Source organism: Lontra canadensis, unplaced genomic scaffold (genome assembly GCF_010015895.1).
Source record: "Lontra canadensis isolate GAN:19392208 unplaced genomic scaffold, GSC_riverotter_1.0 scaffold113, whole genome shotgun sequence".
NCBI lineage: Eukaryota > Metazoa > Chordata > Mammalia > Carnivora > Mustelidae > Lontra > Lontra canadensis.
Window position 1 is genome coordinate 5,765,994 of NW_022631107.1, and position 23,409 is coordinate 5,789,402.

The window sequence follows — 23,409 nt, forward strand, 5'->3', positions numbered from 1 at the left end:
AAACTGAGGGTTGCTGGGCAGAGGGGGGTTGGGGGGGGGGTTATGGACATTGGGTAGGGTATGTGCTATGGTGAGTGCTGTGAAGTTTGTAAACGTGGAGATTCACAGACCTGTACCCCTGGGGGAAAAAAAAATATATATATATATATGTTTATAAAAAATAAAATTATTAAAAAAAAAATTAAAAGTAGAACTACCATATGATCCAGCAATTCCATTTCTGGTTATTTATCTGAAGAAAGCAAAACACTAATTGGAGAAGGTATATGCACCCACATGTTCAGTGCAGCATTATTTATAAGAGCCAGGATGTAGAAACAAGATTTACCAATGGATGAATGGATAAAATGGATAAAGAAATTGTAGTATATGTATGTATAATGAAATATTCAGTCATAGAAAAGAATGAAATCTTGCCATTTATGAGAACATGGATGGACTTTGGCATTGTGCTAAGTGAGATAAGTCAAAGGCAAATAATGTATGATCTCACTTACATGCAGAATCTAAAAAAAAAAAAAACAACAACAAAAAAAACCTTAACACCAAGCTCATAGTTACAGAGCCCCTAAAACCAGCTCATAGTTACAGATGAGGGAGTGGGCAAAATGGGTGGAGGGAATCAAAAGTATGTATAGATTTCCAGTTGCAGAATAAATCATGGAGATGTAATATAGCATAGTTACTACAGTTAATACTGTATTGCATATTTGAAATGTTAAATGTTCCCATCGCTGAAAAAAAATTGTATAACTCTGTATGGTGACAGATGTTAATTAGAGTTACTGTGGTGATCATTTTGCAGTATATACAGTGAATTGTTAGACACCTGAAACTAATATGATGCTCTATGTCAATTATACCACAATAAAAAAAATTAAAAATAATTAAAAATTAAATTTTAAAAATTTTAATGAAACATTAGTTTTCCAAACCATATAAAATTGAAGATTCCCATAACCCATAACCTGGTATTTTTACTCCTGAGTATTACATGCTCGGTGGTAATATGTGCTTATGTGGACCACTATACATGTATAAGACTTTAAAGCATCATTGTTCATTAAGATCAAAACATGTAAAGAATCTAAATGTCCATCAACCATGAAATGAACAACAAACTATGGCAAATTTAGTCAATGGAATACTAATCAGCATTGAAAGTGACTGAATTACTGTTATCAGGAACAACATGATTCCATATAAAGTTCAAAAACAAGCAATATTAAACGCATTTAGAGATGCATGCATAGCTTGACAGGCAATAAAATCAAAGAGATTATCACAAAAAGTTCAAATAATCACATCTCTAATGAAGAAGAGAAGAAAAGCATGGAATCCTCTGGGGTGCTAGCAGAGTTCTATTACCTTGTTAGTAACTTATAAGCATGTCATTTCATAATTATTCTTCAGGCTGTATATATGCTTTGTATGTTCTCAACATGGATAGATCTAAGGATATTATGTTAAGTGAAATAAGTCAGACTGGGCTTATTGTGTGGGAATGGGGGAAAGACAAATATGACATGATTTCACTCATATGTGGAACTTAATAAAACAAATGAATAAAGAAACAAAAAGCAGAATCAGACCTGCAAATAGAGAGAACAAACTGATGGTTGCCAGAGGAGAGTGGGGTGGGGGATGGGCAAAATGGGTGAAGGGCAGTGGGAGATACAGGCTTCTACTTATGGAATGAATAAGTCACAGGGATAAAAGGCACAGCATAGGGAATATAGCCACTGATACACTAATAGTGATGTATGTTGACAGATGGTAGCTACACTTGTAAGCACAGCATTACACGTAGAGAAGTTGAATCACTATGTTGTACACCTGAATCTATAGGAGTGTACACCTGAATCTATACACTACTGAATATATAGTAGTATATATATATATATATATATATATATAATATATAGTAGTGTATATTTGATACAAATATACTCAATTTAAAAATTCAAACAACAAAAACTTAGAATTGGACTTTCTTTATGCAAGTATGAAAGAAAAGTTATTTCTTAAAAGGATGCTATTTACAGAAGCAACAAAATATTATAAGGTACCTAAAGATCTAACAGAAGTTAGGCAGAAACTTAATGGAACAGATTATAAAATTTTATTGAAAGACAAAGATGACTTACATAGATACAAAGACATGCTGTTTGTGTGGATAAGAAGCTTTATTATAATGAAAGTAACAGTTTTCCCCAAATTGTTTTTGCATTTCCAATGAAAATCCTAAAAGCTTCCCCCCTCAAAACTCAGCAAATTACTAATATAGAAGAACAAAGGCTAAAAAATAGCGAAGAGCTCCTAAAGAAGAACCTATATTTAATATATTACCTGTCATTCATCAAGATTCCACATATGCAGTGGTCTATTTTTTAATCTCTCTGTATTTTTCAGTGGTTGATTTGTTCCTGCTAATTAGCACACTGCTAATTCCACAGTGTGCTTATTACTTAACATCATGTCTTATATGTGGAAAAGCAAGGGACGGTTGTTAGTCATATTGGGAAAAAAACAAATTGGATCTCAGTTTTTCATCACACATTCAAATCTGTTCCACTAGATTAAATACTTCTATGTGAAAGGCAATTGTACAGCCCTTAGAACTAGAAAATACGGAATATATTTGTGATGGTCTAGGTAGGGATTTTTTTAACAAAAAAATTGTTATGCAAAATCAATAAAACGTTATGCAATATCAAAAAGAATGTAAAAAGAGGCACAATTGAGAGAACATATTTTCAAAACACAACTAATAATTATTATTCAGACACAGAAAGAACGCCTATCACATGGTTAAAAAGGAGATGGTTGGGGGTGCCTGGGTGGCTCATCCCAGGGTTCTGGGATTGAGCCCCACATCAGGCTCCCTGCTTGGCAGGAAGCCTGCTTCTCCTTCTCCCACTCGCCCTGCTTGTGTTCCTCTCTCACTGTGTCTCTATCAAATAAATAAATAAAATCTTTAAAAAAAAAAGATGGTTGTCTTGTTTTCTTGCTGTCTCAAAGGATAGAAATTTTAAATGTAGTTAAGAGACATCAAGCATTTTACAAAATCAAGCATTTTTCAAAAACCATAAATGTTTAACTTCGTAAGTAAAATTTTTTTATAAATAAAAAATTTTTTAAATAAAAAACCCAAGACTCATGCGAAATGACTGTTTTTCCACAAGTAAGTGAAACCATATAATAATTGATCTGCTTGACTTATTTCACTCAGCATAATCTCCCCCAGTCCTGTCCATGTTGATACAAAACTTGGGTATTCATCCTTCTGATGGAGGGAGCATGAGGGATAACATGGAGGACATTAGAAGGAAAGGAAGAGTGAATTAAGGGAAATTGGAGGGGGGAGACGAACTATGAGAGACTGTGGACTCTGAAAAACAAACAGGGTTTTGGAGGAGAAGGGGTTGGGGGTTTGGGTGAGCCTGGTGGTGGGTATTAAGGAGGGCACGTATTGCATGGAGCACTGGGTATGGTGCATAAACAATGAATCTTGGAACACTGAAAAAATTAAATTTAAAAAAATTAAAAATGAATATTGTTTAGTGACGTCTAATAAAACCAATAAAATATGGAAATAGTAAACACTTAAATTCATGTTAACCGTTACTCTTACAGTAGGGCACAAGGTCCTGGTAATGTTCTAGTTTTTAAGTAAAATGGTGCTTTCATAAATGTTCTTTTAAAAAAAGTCTTACTGAGCTATAATTTACATACTATAAAATTCCCCCTTTGTTAAGTGTATAATTCAATACAGTAACTTATAATGAATTTGAAAAACTGCAACCATAACCATAGTCCATTTTTAAGATTTGTCCATGTTACATTATAGTATGTGTCAATAGTCCATCTCACTTCTTTGCTGAATAGCATTTCATTGTGTGAATGTTGTTTATTCAACGAGTGGTGGGATTTGCTGTGAATATTTCATACATGTCTTTGTGTAGATACTTGTTTCATTTCTCTTAGGTGGATACTTAGTGAAATTGCTGCATTGTATGGTCAAGCTGTTTTCCAGAGTGTACCATTTTTCATTCCCACAAGTGATGTATGAGGGTTCCAGTTTCTCCACATCCCTGCTAACACTTGATATTGTTTCTTGTTTTGATTATAGCCATACTAGTGGGTATGTATTAATTTGCATTTTCGTTTTAATTTGCATTTTCCTATGACTAGTGATTTTGAGCCATCTTTTCATGCACTCATCAGCCAGTCTTTATGTCTTCTTTGGTGAAATGTCTATTCACATATTTTGTTCATTTTTAAAGTATGTCATCTTTTTTTTTTTTGAGATTCCTTTACACATTCTGGATACAAGTTATTTATTTTATTTTATTTTATTTTATTTTATTTTTTATTTATTTTGACAGAGATCACAAGTAGGCAGAGAGGCAGGCAGAGAGAGAAGGGGAAGCAGCTCCCCACTGAGCAGAGAGCCCGATGTGGGGCCCGATCCCAGGACCTTGAGACCATGACCTGAGCTGAAGGCATAGTCTTTTAACACACTGAGCCACCCAGGTGCCCCTGGATACATGTTCTTTACCAAATATATGAGTTGTAAATATTCTTTCACAGGATGTGATCTGCCTTTTTTTTTTTTTTTTAAGATTTTATTTATTTGAGAGTACATGCTCACACAGGTGAGGGGGAAGGGGCAGAGGGAGACTGAGAAGCAGAATCCCCACTGAGCAGGGAGCCCAATGTGGGGCTTGATGCTAGGACCCCAAGATCATGACCTGAGCCAAAGGCAGACGCTTAACCCACTGAGCCACCCAGGTGCCCTGCCTTTTTATTTTCTTAATGTTGTCTTTTGAAACATAAAAGTTTCCAATTCTGATGAAGTCTAGATTATCTTTTTTTTTCTTTTAGGGATTGTGCTTTTGGTATTCATTTAATAGCACTTGCCTAACCCAGGTCCACAATGGTTTATCCTAGAAGTTTTATAGTTTTAGTTATTCCTTTAAAGTCTATGATCCATTTTTTTTAAAGATTTTATTTATTTATTTGAGAGCAAGACAGTGAGAGAGAGCATGAGCGAGGAGAAGGTCAGAGGGAGAAGCAGACTCCCCATGGAGCTGGGAGCCCGATGTGGGACTCAATCCCAGGACTCCAGGATCATGACCTGAGCTGAAGGCAGTCGTCCAACCAACTGAGCCACCCAGGCGTCCCATATGATCCATTTTTTTATTGTGGCAAAATACCTCTAACATAAAGCTTACCATCTTGACCATTTTTAAGTGTATAGTTCAGTGGTATTAACTGCATTCATACTGTTGTGCAGCAGCATCACCATCCATCCCTGTAACTCTTTGCATCTTGCAAATATGAAAATCTATACTTACTAAATCTCCACAGCCCATGACAACCACCATTCTATTCTGTCTCTATGACTAATTACTCTAAGTACCTCGTATAAGTAGAATCATATACAGTATTTGTCTTTTTGTGACTTATTTCACTTAGTATAACATCTTCAAGTTTCTCCCATGTTATCCATTATTGCAGAATGTCATTTTTAAGGCTGAATAATACTCCATTGTATACTTTTGCTTATCCATTCATCTGTTAGTGGTCACTTGGGTTGCTTCCATGTTTTAGCTCATGAATGATGCTGCTGTGAACATGGCTGTACAAATATCTCTGTGACCCTGCTTCCAGTTGTCTTGGGAATACACCCGGAAGTGGAGTTGCTGGATCATGTGGTAATTCTACTTTTAATTTTTTGAGGAATAGTCATGCTCTTTTTCACAGTGGCTGTACTACATTCCCATGAACAGTGTGCAAAAGTTCTGATTTCTCCACATCCTTGCCTGCACTTGTTTTCTGAACAGCACCATTCTAATGGATATGACGTGATAACTTATTGTAGTGAGTTTTTGTTGTTGTTGTTTGTTTTTGAGAGAAAGTGCACATGCACGTTCAGGCCAGGGATAGGGCAGAGGGAGGGAGAGAGAGAATCTTAAGTGGGCTCTGTGTATGAGGCTCAATTTTAGGGCCCTGAGGTCATGATCTGAGCTGAATCAAGAGTTGGATGCTTAATTTATTGAGCCACCCATGTGCCCCTCATTGTAATTTTGGTTTGCATTTCCCTAATCATTAGTGATGTTAAACATTTTTTCATGTGCTTATTGGCATTCATGTATCTCCTTAGAAGAAATGTCTATTTGAGTCCTTTGCCCTTTTTTAAATTGGGTTATTATTACTATTTTTTTTTGTTGTTACTGGGTTTTATTTTTTAAAGACTTTATTTATTTGACAGAGAATGAGCAAGAGAGCAGGAGCATGGGGGAGGGGCAGAGGGAAAGGGAGAAGCAGACTCCCTGCTGAATAGGGAGCCTGATACAGGACTCGAGCCCAGAACCCTGAGATCATGACCTGAGCCAAAGGCAGATGCTTAACTGACGGAGCCACACAAGTGCCCCTTTGTTATTATTATTGAGTTTTAGGTGTTCTCTGTATATTCTGAATATTAATCCCTTATCAGATATATGGTTTGAAATTCTTTTTTCTTTCCGTGGGTTGACTTGGTCATGGTGTGTAATTCTTTCAATTAGCTGTTGAATTTTGTTTGCTAGTATTTCACTGAGGATTTTTGCATTTATATTTTTAGGAGACATTGGTCTATAGTTTTCATGTAGTGTCATTATCTAGCTTGGGTATCAGGGTTATGCTGCCTTTAAAAATGAGTTAGGAAATGTTCTCTTCTCTTCATTTTTTTGGGAAGAGTTTAAGAAGCATTGATACTAGCTCTTTAAATATTTGGTAGAATTCACCAAACAGTCGGGTCCAGGGCTTTTCTTTGTTAGGGGAGTTTTGATTACTGATAAAATCTCTTTAGTAGTTATAGGTCTATTCAGATTTTCTATTTTCATGATTTAGTCTTGGTAGGTTTTTGTTTCTAGGTATTTGTCTGTTTCATCTAGGTTATCCAATTTATTTGGCATGCAGTTGTTTATAGTACTTTCTTATAATCTTATTTCTGTAGAACCAGTATCCCCATTTTCATTTGTGACTTTAGTAATTTGAGTCTTTTCTTCATGCTTCTAGCTCAAGATTTGTCAATTTTGTTAACCTCTTTGAAGAACGAACTTTTGGCTTCTTTAATTTTCTCTGATATTTTTCTATTCTCTGTTTTGTGTACCTGTTCTAATTTTTACCATTTCCTTCCTTCTGCTAGCTTTGGGTTTAGTTTTTTCTTCTTTTTCTAGTTCCTTAAGTTGTAAAGTTGAGTTGTTGCTTTGATTTCCCTTAGCACTGCTCTTGTTGCATTCTGTAAGTTTTAGTGTGGTGTGTTTGGGTTTTCATTTGTCCCTAAGTATTTTCTAATTTCCCTTGTGATTTTGTTCTTGATACATTGGTTGTTTAAAACTGTGTTGTTTAATTTCTGTAATTTTGTAAATTATCCACCTAATGTTGTTGTTTTCTAACTCTTTCCCATTGTCAGAGAATATACTTTGTATAATACTTTCTAAAATCTATTGAGACTTCATGTGTGGCCCTATATGTGGGCTCTTCTGGAAAATATCCCAAGTGCCCTTGAAAAGAATGTGTATATTATTATGGTTGAGAAGTGTTCTGTATGTATTTGATAGATCTAGTTGATTTACTGTATTAAATTCTTTATTTCCTTACTTCTGTCCGGTTATTCTCTTCATTATTTTGAGTGGGGTATTAAAGTCTCTAATTACTACTATTGAACTGCCTATTTCTCCAGTTCTGTCAGGTTTTTCTTAATATATCTTTATGGTCTGTCATTGCATATATAAATATTTATAATTGTTATATTTTCTTGCTGTGTTAAACCTTTATTAAAATGTAATGTCTGTCTTTGTCTCTTGTAACCTTTTTTGATTTTAAAGTCTCTTTTGACTAATATTAGTATAGTCACACCAGCTCTCTTTTGGTTAATATTTGCACAGAATATCTTTTTCCACTTCTCACTTTCAACCTGTTTGTGTCTTTTGATCCCATGTGAGTCTCTGGTAGAGACCATATAGTTGGATGTTTGTTTTTATTCATTCTGCCAATCTGTGTCTTTTGATTAGGGAGTTTAATCCATTTTACATTTAAAGTAATTATGGCTAATGAGGAACTTCTATCAGTGTGCTGTTTGCTTTTTAAATGCCCTATAGCTTTGTTATCCCTCATTTCCTGCATTACTGTTTTCTTTTGTGTGTAGTTGATTTTTTGTAGTGAAATGTTTAAATTCCTTTCTTGTTTCCTTTTGTGTATATTCTTTGGTTATTTTCTTTGTGATTACCATGAAGATTAAATTTAATATCCTGAATTATAACACTCTAATTTGAATTTACAGCAGCATAACTTCATTAATTTAAGTGCATTTGTCTCCTAAATTATATAGGAAACAAGATTTGGAGTTACAAGCCGAAGTTACAGTAATACTACCTTTTACACTAATTTTTTTTCATTAAATGCATTAAAGTCATGTCAAAAAAAATATGATTAAATGTCATTGTTGCAGTAATATCAACTTTTATAATTGCCCATATATTTACCTTTATATAGATGTATATTTCTCTATATGGCTCTGAGTTACTGTCTAATGTCTGTCCTTTCCACCTTGCCAGGACTCCCTTGGGCATTTCTTGTAGAGCAGGTCTAGTGTTCACAAACAACATCAGTTTTTATTTATCTGGGAATGTCTCAATTTTTCCTTCAATTTTTTAAAAGATTATATTTTTTATTTGAGAGAGTGAGAGCATGAGCAGGGGTGGGGCAGAGGGAAAAAAGAGAGAGAATCTCAAGCAGACTCTGCACTGAGTGTGGAGCCAGGTGCAGGGCTCCATCCTAAGACCACAAGATCATGGCCTGAGGGGAAGTCAGACATTTAACTGACTGAGCCACACAGGTACCCCTCCTTCATTTTTGAAGGACAGTTTTCCCATGTATAAGATAATTGGTTCAAAGGTTTTTATCTTTTAGCATTCAAATATATTGGCCCATGTCTTCTGGGCTCCAAAGTTTCTGAAGAGAAATCTGCTAATGGTCTTAGTAAATATCCCTTGTATGTGGTAATTCACTTCTTTTCACTGGTTTTATGATTTTTTTCTTTGTGTTTGTCTTTTGAAAGTTTGTCTTGTTTTTTAAGAGTTACTTATTAGAGAGAGTGAGGAGAGCTGGGAAGGGGCAGAGGGAGAGAATCTCAAGCAGACTCCCTGCTGAGCTCAGAGCTCAATGCAGGGCTCAATCCCATAGCCCATGAGATCATGATCTGAGCTGAAACCAAGAGTCTGACACTCAAGTGACTGAGCCACCAAGGTGGCCCTTGAAGGTTTGTTTATAATGGGTCTTGGTGTGGCTTTCTCTCAGTTCATCTTAATGTGGAAGCTTCTTTGAGCATCTTAAATGTTTATACTCATGTGTTTCATCAAATTTAGGAAGTTTTCTGCTACATTTTTTTCCTGTTTATTTTTCCTCCCTTCTGTATTCATCTGTTTTGTTTCTAAAATATCATATATATGATATATGATCATATATGATCATATATCATATATGTGGCTCAGTTGGTTGGACGACTGCCTTCGGCTCAGGTCATGGTCCCGGAGTCCTGGGATCGAGTCCCACATCAGGCTCCCAGCTCCATGGGGAGTCTGCTTCTCCCTCTGACCTTCTTCTCGCTCATGCTTTCTCTCACTGTCTCTCTCTCAAATAAATAGATAAAAATCTTTTAAAAAAATAAAAATAAAATATCATATATGAGTGAAATCATATGGTATTTGTCTTTCTCTAACTGGCTTATTTTGCTTAGCATGATATACTCTAGTTCCATCCATATTGTTGCAAATGGCAAGATTTCATTCTTTTTTTTTCTTTAAAGATTTTATTTATTTATTTGACAGATTACAAATAGACAGAGAGGCAGGCAGAGAGAGGAAGGGAAGCAGGCTCCCTGCTGAGCAGAGAGCCCAATGTGGGGCTCGATCCCCGGACCCTGGGATCATAACCTGAGCCAAAGGCAGAGGCTTTTAACCCACTGAGCCACCCAGGTGCCCCAAGATTTCATTCTTTTTGATGGCTAAGTAATATCCATACACACACACATATACATTCATATATACACACACACACACATGCACACATACACACCACATATTCTTTTCTTTATTGATTCATCAGTTGTTGGGCATTTGGGCTCTTTCCATAATTTGGCTATTGTTGATAGTGCTGCTATAAACATTGGGGTGCATGTGCCCATTCGAATTAGCACTTTTGTATTTAAATACCTTGTAGTGTAATTGCTGGGTTGCAGTGCAGTTCTATTTTTAACTTTTTGAGGAACCTCCATACTGTTTTCTACAGTGGCTGCACCAGTTTGCATTCCCACTGATAGTGTAAGACTTTCTTACTAAGACTTTTCTTCTCTTTCTCCACATCCTTGTCAACATCTGTTTTTTTCCCAAGTTGTTAATTTTAGCCATTCTGACACGTATGAGATGGTATCTTACCATGGTTTTGATTTGTATTTCCCTGATGAGTGACACTGAGCATTTTTACATGGTCTGTTAGCCATTTTTATGTCTTCTTTGGAGAAATGTCTGTTCATGCCTTCTGCCCATTTTCATAACTGGATTATTTTTTTTTATTTTTTATGATTTTTTAAGATTTTATTTATTTGACAGAGAGAGAGATCACAAGTAGGCAGAGCAGCAGGCAGAGAGAGAGGGGGAAGCAGGCTCCCTGCTGAGTAGAGAGCCCGATGTGGGCCTCGATCCAAGGACCCTGAGACCATGACCTGAGCCGAAGGCAGAGGCTTAACCCACTGAGCCACCCAGATACCCCGGATTATTTATTTTTTGAGTGTTGAGTTTGATGAGTTCTTTATAGATTCTGGGTACTAGCCCTTTATCTGATATGTCATTTGCAAATATCTTCTCTCATTTTGTCAGTTGCCTTTTAGTTTTGTTCATTGTTTCCTTCTTGTGCAAAAACTTTCTATCTTAATAAAGCCCCAGTATTTCATTTTTGCTTTTGTTTCCCTTGACTATGGATATATGTCTAATAAGAAGTTGCTGTGGCCAAGGTCAGAGAGGTTGCTGCCTGTGCTCTCCTTTAGGATTTTGATGGTTTCCTGTGGATATTTCCGTCTTTCATCCATTTTGAATTTATTGTTGTGTGTGGTGTAAAAAAGTTGAGCCACTATTTCTTTTTAAGTTATTTATTTTTATTTATTTGACAGACAGAGATCACAAGTAGGCAGAGAGTCAGGCAGAGAGAGAAGGGGAAGCAGGCTCCCTGCTGAGCAGAGAGCCCAATGCGGGGCTCGATCCCAGGACCCTCGGGACCATGACCTGAGCCAAAGGCAGAGGGCCTAACCCACTGAGCAACCCAGGTGCCTGAGCCACTATTTCTTAAAATATTCTCTATGCTCTTTTCTCTCGTCTCCTTCTGAGATCCCCTCACTGTGCCGGTTGGTCTCCTTGATGGTATCCTAGGCTCTGTTTGCTTTTCTTCATTTATTTTTCTGCCTACATAATTTTCATTGTCCTGTCTTTAGGTTCACTGATTCTTTCTTCTGCTTACTCAACTCTGCCTTTGTCATTTTAGTAGTTGTACTTTTCAAATCCAGGATTTTTTTTTAATCCTGTCTGTCTGTTTTCTGTCTCTTGGTATTTCCATTTTGTTCACACATTGTTTTGTTTGTTTTTCTCCACAACTTCCTTTTGTTCTTTGAGCATCTTTATGAAAGTTGTTTTAAAGTCTTTTTCTCACATAACTGCAAAAGTCTTTTTCAGGGACAGTTTCTGTTGATTTATTTTATGCCTCTCAATGGGCCATACTTCCCCATTTCTTTGAATACATTGCGATTTTTTTGTCAAATGCTAGATATTTTAACCTAATAATGTGGAAACTCTGGAGATCAAAGTCTCCTCCTTCCTCAGGGAGTGGTGTTTTTAAATTATTTTGTTTTTATGATTGTTATAGGCAGTCTGTGTTCCAGGTACAAACATGAGGTATATACTTAGTTTCTTAGGTCTTTTCTGAGCCCTTTTCCATGGACATGCACAGTTACTTTCTAATTTCCCCCTGACAGGCATTTGTTTTCAGATAACCTAGTTTTTGTTTTTTGTTTTTGTTTTTTAAAAGATTTTATTTATTTATTTGACAGAGAGAGACAGTGAGAGAGGGAACACAAGCAGAGCGAGTGGGAGAGGGAGACACAGGCTTTCCACCAAGCAGAGAGCCTAAAGCAGAGCTCTATCCCAGAACCCTGGGATCATGACCTGGGCCCAAAGCAGACACTCAACGACTGAGCTACCCAGGCGCCCCACGATGACCTAGTTTTTAATGTCTGGGTCCCTAACGTGAAAAAGTAAAAAATCAAGGTACAAAAAAAGGGCACTAATGCTTTAAATCCAGTAGAGTCACTTCAAACTGTAGTTTGAAGAGGTATGACCGACTACAGTGGTTGCCTGCCTCTTTGTCTCTTTGCACTTCTGTGATCAGGGCGCAATCAGTAATGAGAGCCGCTTCCCTTTGTTTGGAAGACAGGGTCCTTTTGGAATACCCTAGTTCCTATAAACCGTGCAAGCTGCTCCACAAACATTCACATAGTTGCCTGCCATGTGGCTGAGTTTGGGGAATGAGTAGCTGCTACTGTGCTAAAAGCTAAAATTAACCAAAATTAACCTCCGTTTACCATTCCCATCTTGTCCTGAAAGTTCAAGCCTTCAACAGATTTCAAAGTTCTGAAACAGTCACATCTCATAGATTATGCTAGTGCAATTGTTGTCTAGATGAGGAGACAGATTCCTGGTGCTTCTTTCTCAATCTTCTCAGAATCCTCTTTGATTCTTTTTTGAGTTAATTTTTGTGTATGGTGTGAAAAAAGAGGCCAAATTCACTTTTTGGAATGTGTATATCCAGTTCTCCTAGCACCACTTGTTGAAAACACTCTTGTTTCCTTAATGAAGTACCTTATTCATTTGTAAAAAGTAAACTGAGCAGGGGCGCCTGGGTGGCTTAGTCAGTTAAATGTCTGCCTTCAGCTCAGGTCATGGACCAAGGGTCCTACAATCAGGCCCCATGTTGAATGGGAAGCCTGCTTTTCCCTCTCTCTGCCCTTTTCCCTTGCTTATGCTCTCTCTTTCTCAAATAAATAAGTACAATCTTTGGGGGGAAAAAACTGACCATAAATGTGAAGGCTTATGTCTAAACTCTCAATTATGTTCCAGTAATCTATAAGGCTATACTTACACAAATACCATGCTGTCTTTTTTGCTGTTTACTTGGCACATAATAGATGTTCAGTATTTGAATTATATTGAAATTGAATTGGCCCAACTTTTTAAAGAATATGTGTTCTTACATTTGCCACTTTTTTGTCTTTTTGGGTGGGTGTTGTAGGGGGAATTGTGGGTGATTTGATTTTGCTGCTTTTCTCCCTAGTTTCTCATCAAACTGTCTTTTGAAAAATTCTATTTTTACTCTATAAGGAAACTTTCTGCCTCGCTGAAAAATACCCAAGGACGGAGTATCTTTTCGATGGGCATGCTGGTAATGGTAGTAGCAATCACGTAACAGAGGACACTGGCCGGAATTGCACTCTTTAAAGAAGTGAAATCCAGAGGCCAGTTAGTTGCCATCCTGTTATTCCTTCCATAGAAGCTTAGCACTGTTTTAAGCATTGTTGTATTTATTATTTAAAGTGAAATCTTACTAGAATGTACTGGACATATTTTATGAAGTAGTAGACTTTGAGTTGTATGTGTAGCACTTAGCAATGGAATAACTCATGGGCAAGTTATTTAACTTTAGTGAACCCTTAATTACTTTGTGGCAAAATAATTCTTGCACTATCAACCTCTTATGATGTTAGTGAGAGTCTAAGTGATGCTTTACATGAGTGCTTTGCAAAATACAGTGTGCAGCACAAATCTTTTTAATATCATTTGTTTATTAAGAAGTGATCCACATTTTTGTTTCTTTCAAATACTTTTTTTTTCTTTTTTTCTTTTTTAATTTTATTTTTTATAAACATATATTTTTTTCCCCAGGGGTACAGGTCTGTGAATCGCCAGGTTTACACACTTCACAGCACTCACCATAGCACATACCCTCCCCAATGTCCATAACCCCACCCCCCTCTCCCAACACCCCTCCCCCCAGCAACCCTCAGTTTGTTTTGTGAGATTAAGAGTCACTTATGGTTTATCTCCCTCCCAATCCCATCTTTTCAAATACTTTCTAAGATAATATATAGGGAAAGGAATTTGAACTTTTGAGTCATTTGCTTACAAATACAGTTAAAATGGGTAAAGTTTGAGTGTTATAGTTCAAGACTGTTGGACATATATGAAACTAATGAGAGTAAGAAGAGTATTTTCTTCAGTCTCTATATTTTTTTAAAAGATTTATTTGAGAGAGAGAATGGGTATGGGGGAGAGGGAGAGAGACTATTTCAAGCAGACTCTGCTAAGCACGGAGCCCAGTACTGGGCTCAGTCTTACAACTCTGAGATCATGACCTGAGCTGAAACCAAGAGTCAGACACTTAACTGTCTGCACCCAGGCACCCCTTTCATTCTCTCTATAACAAGAAGTTGGAGAAGAAATACTACCTTAATTGAGAACATGTACAATATCTAATTTAATGTAATTGAGTAGATTGTGATGAAATCTTATCTCTTTATCATGAGTATGTAGAATTTATGTAGAAAATATTTTTTAAATGTAATGTGCAAGATGGAGCAATACAGAACTACATTAGTCAAGGCAGTGTGGTATGGCACAAGAGTAGACCTGTAAGTTGACAGAACAGAATTGAATCCAGAAAGAAACTCTTAAATTTATGGTCAGTTGATCTTGTACAAGAATGCCAAGACAACTTGGTGGGGAAGAAATAATCTTCTCAACAAATAATGCTGGATATCCACATGCCAAAGAATAAGTTTGGACCCTTTGTTCACCCCAAACACAAAAAAAAATTACTCAAAGTGGATTATAGACCTGAATGTAAGAGCTAAAATGTTAAAGCTCTCAGAAGAAATTATAGGAGTAAATTTTCAGAACTTTGAGTAAAGTAGTAGTTTCTTGCATAAATTGGACATTGTCAACATTCAGAAATTTTGTAATACAAAGGACACTACCAAGAATGTGAAAGGATGGGGCACCTGGGTGGGTCAGTCGGTTAAGTGTCTGCCTTTGGCTCAGGTCGTGATCCCAGAGTCCTGGGATCAAGCCCCACATCAGGCTTCCTGCTCAGTGGGGCGTCTATTTCTCCCTCTCCCTCTCTCTCTCTCTCTCCCTCCCCAACTCATGCTGGCACTCTCTCTCTCCTTCAATTAAATAGATAAAATCTTAAAAAAAAAAAAAAAAGGAACATGAAAGGAGAACCCACAGAGTAGGAGAAAATGTTTCCCAACCATATATTTGACAAGAGACTTGTATCTAGAATATATAAAGCATTCTTAAAACTCAAAAGTAAAAAACAAATCCAGTTAAAAAGTGGGCAAAGGATCTCAGTAGACATTTTTCCAAAAAGATATAAAAATATCCAATAAGCACATGAAAAGATTCTCAGCACCATTAGCCATTAGGGAAATGCAGCTGAAAGCCACAGTGAGATACCACTTGACACTCACTTGGATGGCTATGATCAATAAAGACAGATAATGGCAAGTGTTGGGAGAATGTGAAGAAATTAGAACCTTCATATGCTACTGATAGGACTGTAAAATGGTGCAGCCACTTTGGAAAACTATCTGGCAATTCCTCAAAAAATTAAACACAGAGTTACCATATGTTCCAGCAGTTGTACTTATACATATATACCCAAGAGTACTGAAAACATAGCCACACAAAAACTTGTTCTTGAATGTTTATAGTAGCATTATTCATAGTAGCCCAAAAGTGGAAACCACCCAAATGTCCATCAACCAATGAATGGAGATGTAAAATATCATGTATCCATCATTGAGATATTATTTGCAGAAATGAAGTTCTGATACATGCTATAATATAGGTGCACTTTGAAAACATTGTACTAAGTCAAAGAAACCAGTCACAAAAGACCACATATTATATGATTTCATTCATATCAGATGTCCAGAAAAGGTAGATCTATACAGACAGACTGTAGATTAGTGTTGTGCAGGGGAAATTGAGGGGGTAGGTATTAGGAAGAAATGGAGAATGACTGCTAAAAGTTCAGGGCTTGTTTTGGGGGGTGATAAAAGGGTTATGGTTGCACAACTCTGGATATATAAAAACCATGGAAATGTGCATATTAAATGGGCAAATTATACGGTGTATGGATAAATTTTTTTTAAATCAAGCAATACCCAACTAAAAAAAAAAAAAAAAAGAAAAGGACATTTAAGAATGTGTCTCTACTGTTTATCTTCTGGAGATAGAGAAGAATCAGATGGTTGATTGTCTCCTAGTTACCATTTTTCTTTCATTTTCCAACCTTCTGGTGGCTGACTAGGTTTATTAAATGAATACACTTTTGTGTTGAATGATAGTAAATCGTAATTCATTTTTGACAGGAATTGAGTTCTCAGACTTTATCACATGATGGAGGATTCTTCAATAGACTGGAAGATGATGTTCATAAAATTCTTATTAGAGAAAAAAGAAGAGAACAGCTTACAGAATATAATGGAACAGATAATTGCGCAGCTCATGAACACAACCAGGCATGTAAAATAGAAAATTCTCTTAAAATCATAGTGAAATTAAAATGCAATTTTCCTTTTTTAAAAAAACTTAAAACAGTAGAATCCAATTATGATGATATGATGCTACAGTTTTAGGATATTATCTTAGTCATTATCATGCATAGATACTTCTATTAACAAGTATGAGGTACCCCATTCATTGAATATTTATCAAGTGTGTGCTGTGTACTGTTAGGCACCAGTATAGGGGAGCGGGAAAACTGAGATGGGTGAGACTGCCCTTCACTTAGATACTCAGAGCAGTGTGGATAAGAGGAGGCAGACCTATAGAGATCTCATTCAGCATGATGAAGGCTGGAGAGAGAGATTAACAATACAAATGAGGTTTTGAATAGAGAAGGTTCTAGCTCCCTCCTTGGGTGAATTGTGAAAGGTGTCTGAAGAATTGACATTTGGGATAGACATTGAATGATGAATAAACTATAAGCGGAGAAATGGAGGGGCCCTATTGCAAGTGCAAGAGCAGAGGCCCAGAGCTGCACAAGCCTTAGACTGAATATTCAGGAAATAGAAGGTTCTGCACTGAGATGCACAGAGTGTGAGGCTGGTGTAACAGGACCAGGGAAATAGCTTGAGTTTAGATTATGAAGGTCTTTTTAAGGGGAACAAAGAAGTTGGAATTTTAACCTGTAGACCAGGGGTTGCAAGCTATTGTCCACAAGCTAAAAATGATATTCACATTTTAAGTACATTACTCAAAAACTAAAAAGAAAGAAAAGATCTCATCATATAGAGACCTATAAGTCTGAATTTATTTTTCTCACCACAACTGCTAGCCTTCTGTTTTATTTACCCCCCTTTCTTGGGTCTAACTTATTCTTTTTTTTTTTTTTTAAGATTTTATTTATTTATTTGACAGACAGAGATCACAAGTAGGCAGAGAGGCAGGCAGAGAGAGAGAGGAGGAAGCAGGCTCCCTGCTGAGCAGAGAGCCCGATGCAGGGCTCGATCCCACGGTCCTGAGATCATGACCTGAGCCGAAGGCAGAGGCTTTAACCCACTGAACCACCCAGGCGCCCCGGGTCTAACTTATTCTTAAGCTTGTACCTTTTCTTTACCATGTATTGACCTCCAATCCATCAATAACTTCTCAGCCTGAAATTTGTAGTGAGCAATTTCAGTAGTGTTCAGCAGTAGTGCTTTCCCTTTACCTCCTTGGTTTTCTCTTCTTCCCTTGTAGGTGCACAGCACTGGCTTTCGCAGTATTGCCCACTTTCCCTATTCTGATTTAATTCCTGGGCTGCCAGGTGTTGCTGGAAAATACATACATATTTTAAGACAATGCTAACGTTCTGTTCTGAAAATCAGTGCAATGTAACTTTTGCCAGATCTTCATTTCTACATAACAGTCCTTTGGTTCACCTTTCTTTCTTTCTTTTTTTTTAATCGAACTATAATAAACCTACAGTGTTACATTAGTTTCAGATGTACAACATAGTGATTCAGCAATTCTGTACAATTTGACTTTGACAGATTCCTACAGTGGCTGTTCCAAAATCTAAAAGCCCGTTTCCTATCCTGCTATTCTTCAGTGGACATTATCTCTTTGTTTCATTAAGATTGATAGATTCAGTCACTCAACAAATTAAACACCGACTGTGTTGTGTTATATAGGACACAAAAGAAGTCAGACCCTTTTTATTCTAATGCAGCAGTAAGATGGGTTTATAAATAACACTAACATAATTCCACATGGAAATCTATTTTCAACTTAGTGGCAAGAAATCCTTGCCTGTACAAGAAGTACTTGTGAACTTTTTCCTTTCTAACATTGAATTAAATTTAATGTTTTGAAGTCTTGCCTTGACTGTCAAATTTTATGTATAGTCCATGCAACAATGTTAGCATTTATGGTTAGGATATGTGCTTCTTCTTTTTTCATTGACTATGATTCTTCTCTTTGTGGTCCATATCTTTTTTTTTTTTAAGCCATCTCAGATTATTTTTGGACAGAAGAATTATATTTGTATATTTCAGCAAATTAGGTGTTTCAGACCCTTTGTAGAACAAATCTGGGCATATAAAAATTCAGTCAAGTAATGTTAATGATCTAATAAAACCAAAGCAAAACCAAAACAAAGACTTTGAAATCAACCAAACCTAATAACATAAAATACAGCTTTGGTAGCTTATCAGCTGTTTTCCATTGGAAAGAAATTACTTGCCTCTCATGTACTGTTGTTAGGAGTTGCAATTAATTAGTAGTTAAAATTTTAAATTTTTATTGGAGTATGTTGTACATGGTACTCAATATATAATTATTTTTGTACAAGGTAGAAAATGGTGTGTCTCAAAAAAGATATATTAGTAAAGTGCCATGGTAATTCACAGGAATGGAGATCAGAGATGGCTTTTTTAGGAGAAAATGGCTTTTGAATTGGAATGTACAGAACAGTAGAATTTGAATATGCACAGGTGAGGAAGAAGAAACTAGAATGCTGTGAGTATGGAGGCAGTGAAGTATAAACCAACCTAATTAAAACAGAAGGCCCTCTGAGGAGAATAGTGTAAGTTTGGTAAGTTAGGTTGGAAAAGATTGTGGAGGATCAATTTATGGTTTGATTTATGGTTTGGTCATATTTATGACCAATTTATGGTTTAGTAAGTAGACACTAAAGAATTTTTGAAGGTTTTTGAGCAGAGAACAAAGTTTTATGTGATGATAATTTCATTGCAGTGCCTAGGAAAAACTAAATGAAGTTGAACACTAGTGTTAAGAATTTGACAGTGCTCAGTATTATTAAAGGTATGGAACAACAGTAGCATACTGCCGCTGGTATAGTGTAAATTAGTATAACCATTTTGGAAAACAGTTTGGTATTAGTTTTTTTTGTGTGTGTGCTAAAGGTGCAACAGTTTTTTTTTCAGCTTTATTGAGATATAATTGAGATATAAAATTGGAAGATACTTAAGATACACATCACAAAAAATAAAATGCATGTCATGATGATTTGATATACATAAACATTGTGAAATGTTTCCTCCCATCTATTTAAACACATTTACCATCTCACATACTTATCTTTTTTTTTTTAAGAATGTTTAAGTCCTAGCCTCTTAAAACATCAATTATGCAATGCAGTGTTATCAACCATAGTCACTATGGCGTACATTAGATTCTCTGACCTGATTCATCTTATAACTGAAAGTTTGGACCATTTTACTGGCCTCTCCCTTGTTGTCCCCCAGAACCTAGCAACCGGTATTAACTTTTCAAGTTGAAGATGATGGGAAGACCATATGTTCTAGAAATTCTACCCTAGATTAAATCCTGGACACATGTTCAAGAAGAATGTTCTAAACTCAGTTGTTTGTAATAACAAAATCTATAGGAGAAATGAATGAGCTATAGTTATACATAGCAACATAGATGAATATAAAAAATATAATGTTTATGAATGTTTAATGAAAAAAGCAAGTCACCAAGTAATAGTTTGATGCCATTTATATATATTTTTAAAAATAGTGAATTTAATGTATTATTTAATGATACTATATATATGTAGTAAAAGACTAAAAAAAGAAGAGAATGACAATATAAAATTCATAAAAGGGGATATCTTCAGGAAGGAAGGGAAAGAGATATGATTTCAGAAGAGGCACATGGGGGATACCAAAATTTTGGTAATGTTCAAATTCTTAATCTACCTATTGGGTTATTTTCTTTTTACCTTAGTGTGTCATTATATATTTCTATTGCATATGCAAAATCTTTCATAATTAAAAAGTTAGGATTTTCTCAGAGAGTATCATTGAGTGTAATGGGGAAAAGAAAAAGATTGAGACCATTTGGGAAAATATTTCTTTCTTTATCTCCTTCGTTTCTCCATTATACTGTTTTCTCAAAGAAAGCAAGCTCTTCTTTTTGCCATGGTTAAATCATTTTTTTTAAAAGATTTTATTTATTTATTTATTTATTTGAGAGAGAGAGAGAGAGAATGAGAGAGAGAGAGAGCATGAGAGGAGAGAGGTCAGCTGGAGAAGCAGGCTCCCTGCAGAGCAGGGAGCCCAATGTGGGACTTGATCCTGGGACTCCAGGATCATGACCTGAGCCGAAGGCAGTTGCTTAACCAACTGAGCAACCCAGACACCCGTAAATCCTCTTGTACTATACATTAATATACTCAGGAATTGTTAAAGGTGCAAAATAAATCAACTCTAATTCACCCATTCTTAACATATGGTTTCATTTTTGAATATTGATTTTAAAGGAAAATGCCACGTGCGTAGGTATTTGGAAAATAATTATAATAATAAGCAATATAGTTTTATAGCCCCTTTTATGAACCATGCATTATATTGTCAAATCAATACAGTGTAATTCACTTGGTCATTCATTGGCCTATTATTGAATATTTAGGTTGTATGGAATTGGTCACTTGATATTCATTGAACATCTTCCTATGTTTAATTTTTTTATGAATTATTTTCTTGAAACAAATTCTTTTTTTTTCTTAAAAATTTATTTATTTATCTGTCAGAGAGAGAGAGCACGAGCAGGGGGCAGACGGATAAGATTCCTCACTGAACAAGGAGCCCTATGTGGGACTTGATCCCACGACCTTGAGATCATAACCTGAGCTGAAGGTGAACACTTAACTGACTGAGCCACTCAGGCATCCCCAATTTAAGAAAAAAAGATTTTATATTTTTAAGTGATTTTTACCCAATATAAGGCTTGAACCCATAACCCCAAGATCAAGAGTTACATGCTCTACCCACTGAGCCAGCCAGGTACCCCTCCTTGAAATACAATTTTTTTAAAGATTTATTTATTTATTTTGTGGGGGGAGTGTGCATGAGTGAGGGGAGGGCCAGAGGGACAGGGGAAAGAGAATCTCAAGCAAACTCCCCACTGAGTGTAGAGCCTGACATGGGGCTCAGTCCCACGACCCAAGATCATGACCTGAGCAAAAATCAAACATCAGACACCTAACTGAGCTACCCAGGTGCTCCTTGAAAAAATTCTTAAAAGATAGTAATTGAGGGTTTTGGAGGGGAAGGGGGTAGGAAGTTGAGTGAGCCTGGTGGTGGGTATTATGGAGGGAATGTATGAAATGGAGCACTGGGTGTGGTGGATAAACAATGAATTCTGGAACACTGAAAAGAAATTTAAAAAAATTTTTTTAAAGAAAACAAAAAAAAATGTAAAAGAAAAAAGATAGTAATTGAATCAAAGAATATAAACATCTTATCAACATTGTCTTCTAGAAGCAGGCTATGAGCTTACTACATTGTCCACGACTTTACCAGCATTGGGTAGATCATCCACTGCTCATCTTATGGACTTCAGAGCTGTTTTATTAATTGTCTTTGTGTATCTTGCTCTTTTGCTCTGTTGATACCTATACTGTGTCCAAACTCATGTCCATCATTTACTCCAAACTAATAAGCATTTGGCTTGACTTCCATCATTTTTGTTTCTTGGTTCTGTCATTTTATCCAGATATCCAGACTCTAAACTTCCTTTTTCACTTTTCTCTTTTTCAAGGTCTGGGAGTTTTTAATTGATTAAATATTTTTCAAATCTATCTTCTCTTCCATTTTCACGAGCACTTTTCTAATTTAGGTTCTCATTATCTCTTACTGGTATTACGTCAGTAATTTTTAACAACTCTTTCTGCCTCCTGCCTTCTAATGCTAAGAGTAATTTCTCTTCTACACTGCTACCAAATGACTTTTTAAAAAGCATGACTTCTACCATGCCGCACCAAGTCCTTAAACTTCAGTGTCTGGTGAATCAAGTATAATATCCTTGCCCTGATATGTAAAGTCCTCAGGCTGTGCTTTTCAAACTGAGACTTCCCCCTCACTTAACCCTTCCAGAAATCAATTTAGTAAGTTTATAGATAGGTAGTAGAAAAATACAGTAGATAATAGGGAAAAAAAAGAAAAATACCAAGAGTATATGATATCTATTCATATTTTACAAAATTTGTTTCTGTGTGTCTGTGTATACATACACAGCATACACTTAAGTACATATTCATACACTGACCTGTGTGTATCCTGGGTCATGATCTAAAACATTCCTTAATGTGGATCACTGTCAAATAAGTATAAAATCGTTGTTCTATGGTATAGTTTCAACTTAAGTAAACTTCAGCCATATTCTTTTCCAGATTTTCCCCTAGCTAGAGCAAAGCACACCTATTACAGAATGCTCGATCCTCCCTGGCTTTGCTCAAGATTCATGTCACTTGTCATCTCCCTGAAGCTTTCTCTCACTGCTCCACCCCACACATCAAAAAGAGAAAATCTGGATATGATCTTTCCTTCTTTTTTTACCTCACAGCATTTTGTTTTTCTTATGGCACATTTCACACAGTACATTCTTCTTATCATTCTTAACAGATTACAAATCCTTTGTGGACATGAACTTTATCTTGTACATCCTTGTATCCTCATTTGAGTGTATAACATTTTCTACTTAGAAAGTATTTCTAAAATTTATTAATTGAAATATAAGACTTAATAGCAATGAATGCACATGTAAAAGGATGGGACCAGGGAGGGAGACAAACCAGAAGAGACTCAATCTCAGAAAACAAACTAGGGGTTGCTGGGGCGGGGCATAGGGTGGTTGGGTGATGGACACTGGGGAGAGTATGTGCTATGGTGAGTGCTGTGAAATGTGTAGGACTGATGATTCACAGACCTGTACCCCTGAAACCAATAATAAATTATATGTT

General features: G+C 36.2%; 1 protein-coding gene across 2 annotated transcripts in view; it reads left to right on the forward strand.

Annotated features, from left to right (window-relative positions):
• GKAP1 (G kinase anchoring protein 1) overlaps positions 1 to 23,409 on the forward strand; it is a 75,051-nt gene that overhangs the window by 36,904 nt on the left and 14,738 nt on the right. The window contains exon 8 of one of the 2 annotated variants that reach the window (XM_032840449.1): positions 16,526 to 16,675. The exons of the other annotated variant lie outside the window; for it this stretch is intronic. Within the exon in view, the coding sequence (XP_032696340.1) occupies positions 16,526 to 16,675 (150 nt within the window). The remainder of the gene's footprint in view (positions 1 to 16,525; positions 16,676 to 23,409) is intronic. 2 annotated transcript variants of the gene reach the window in all.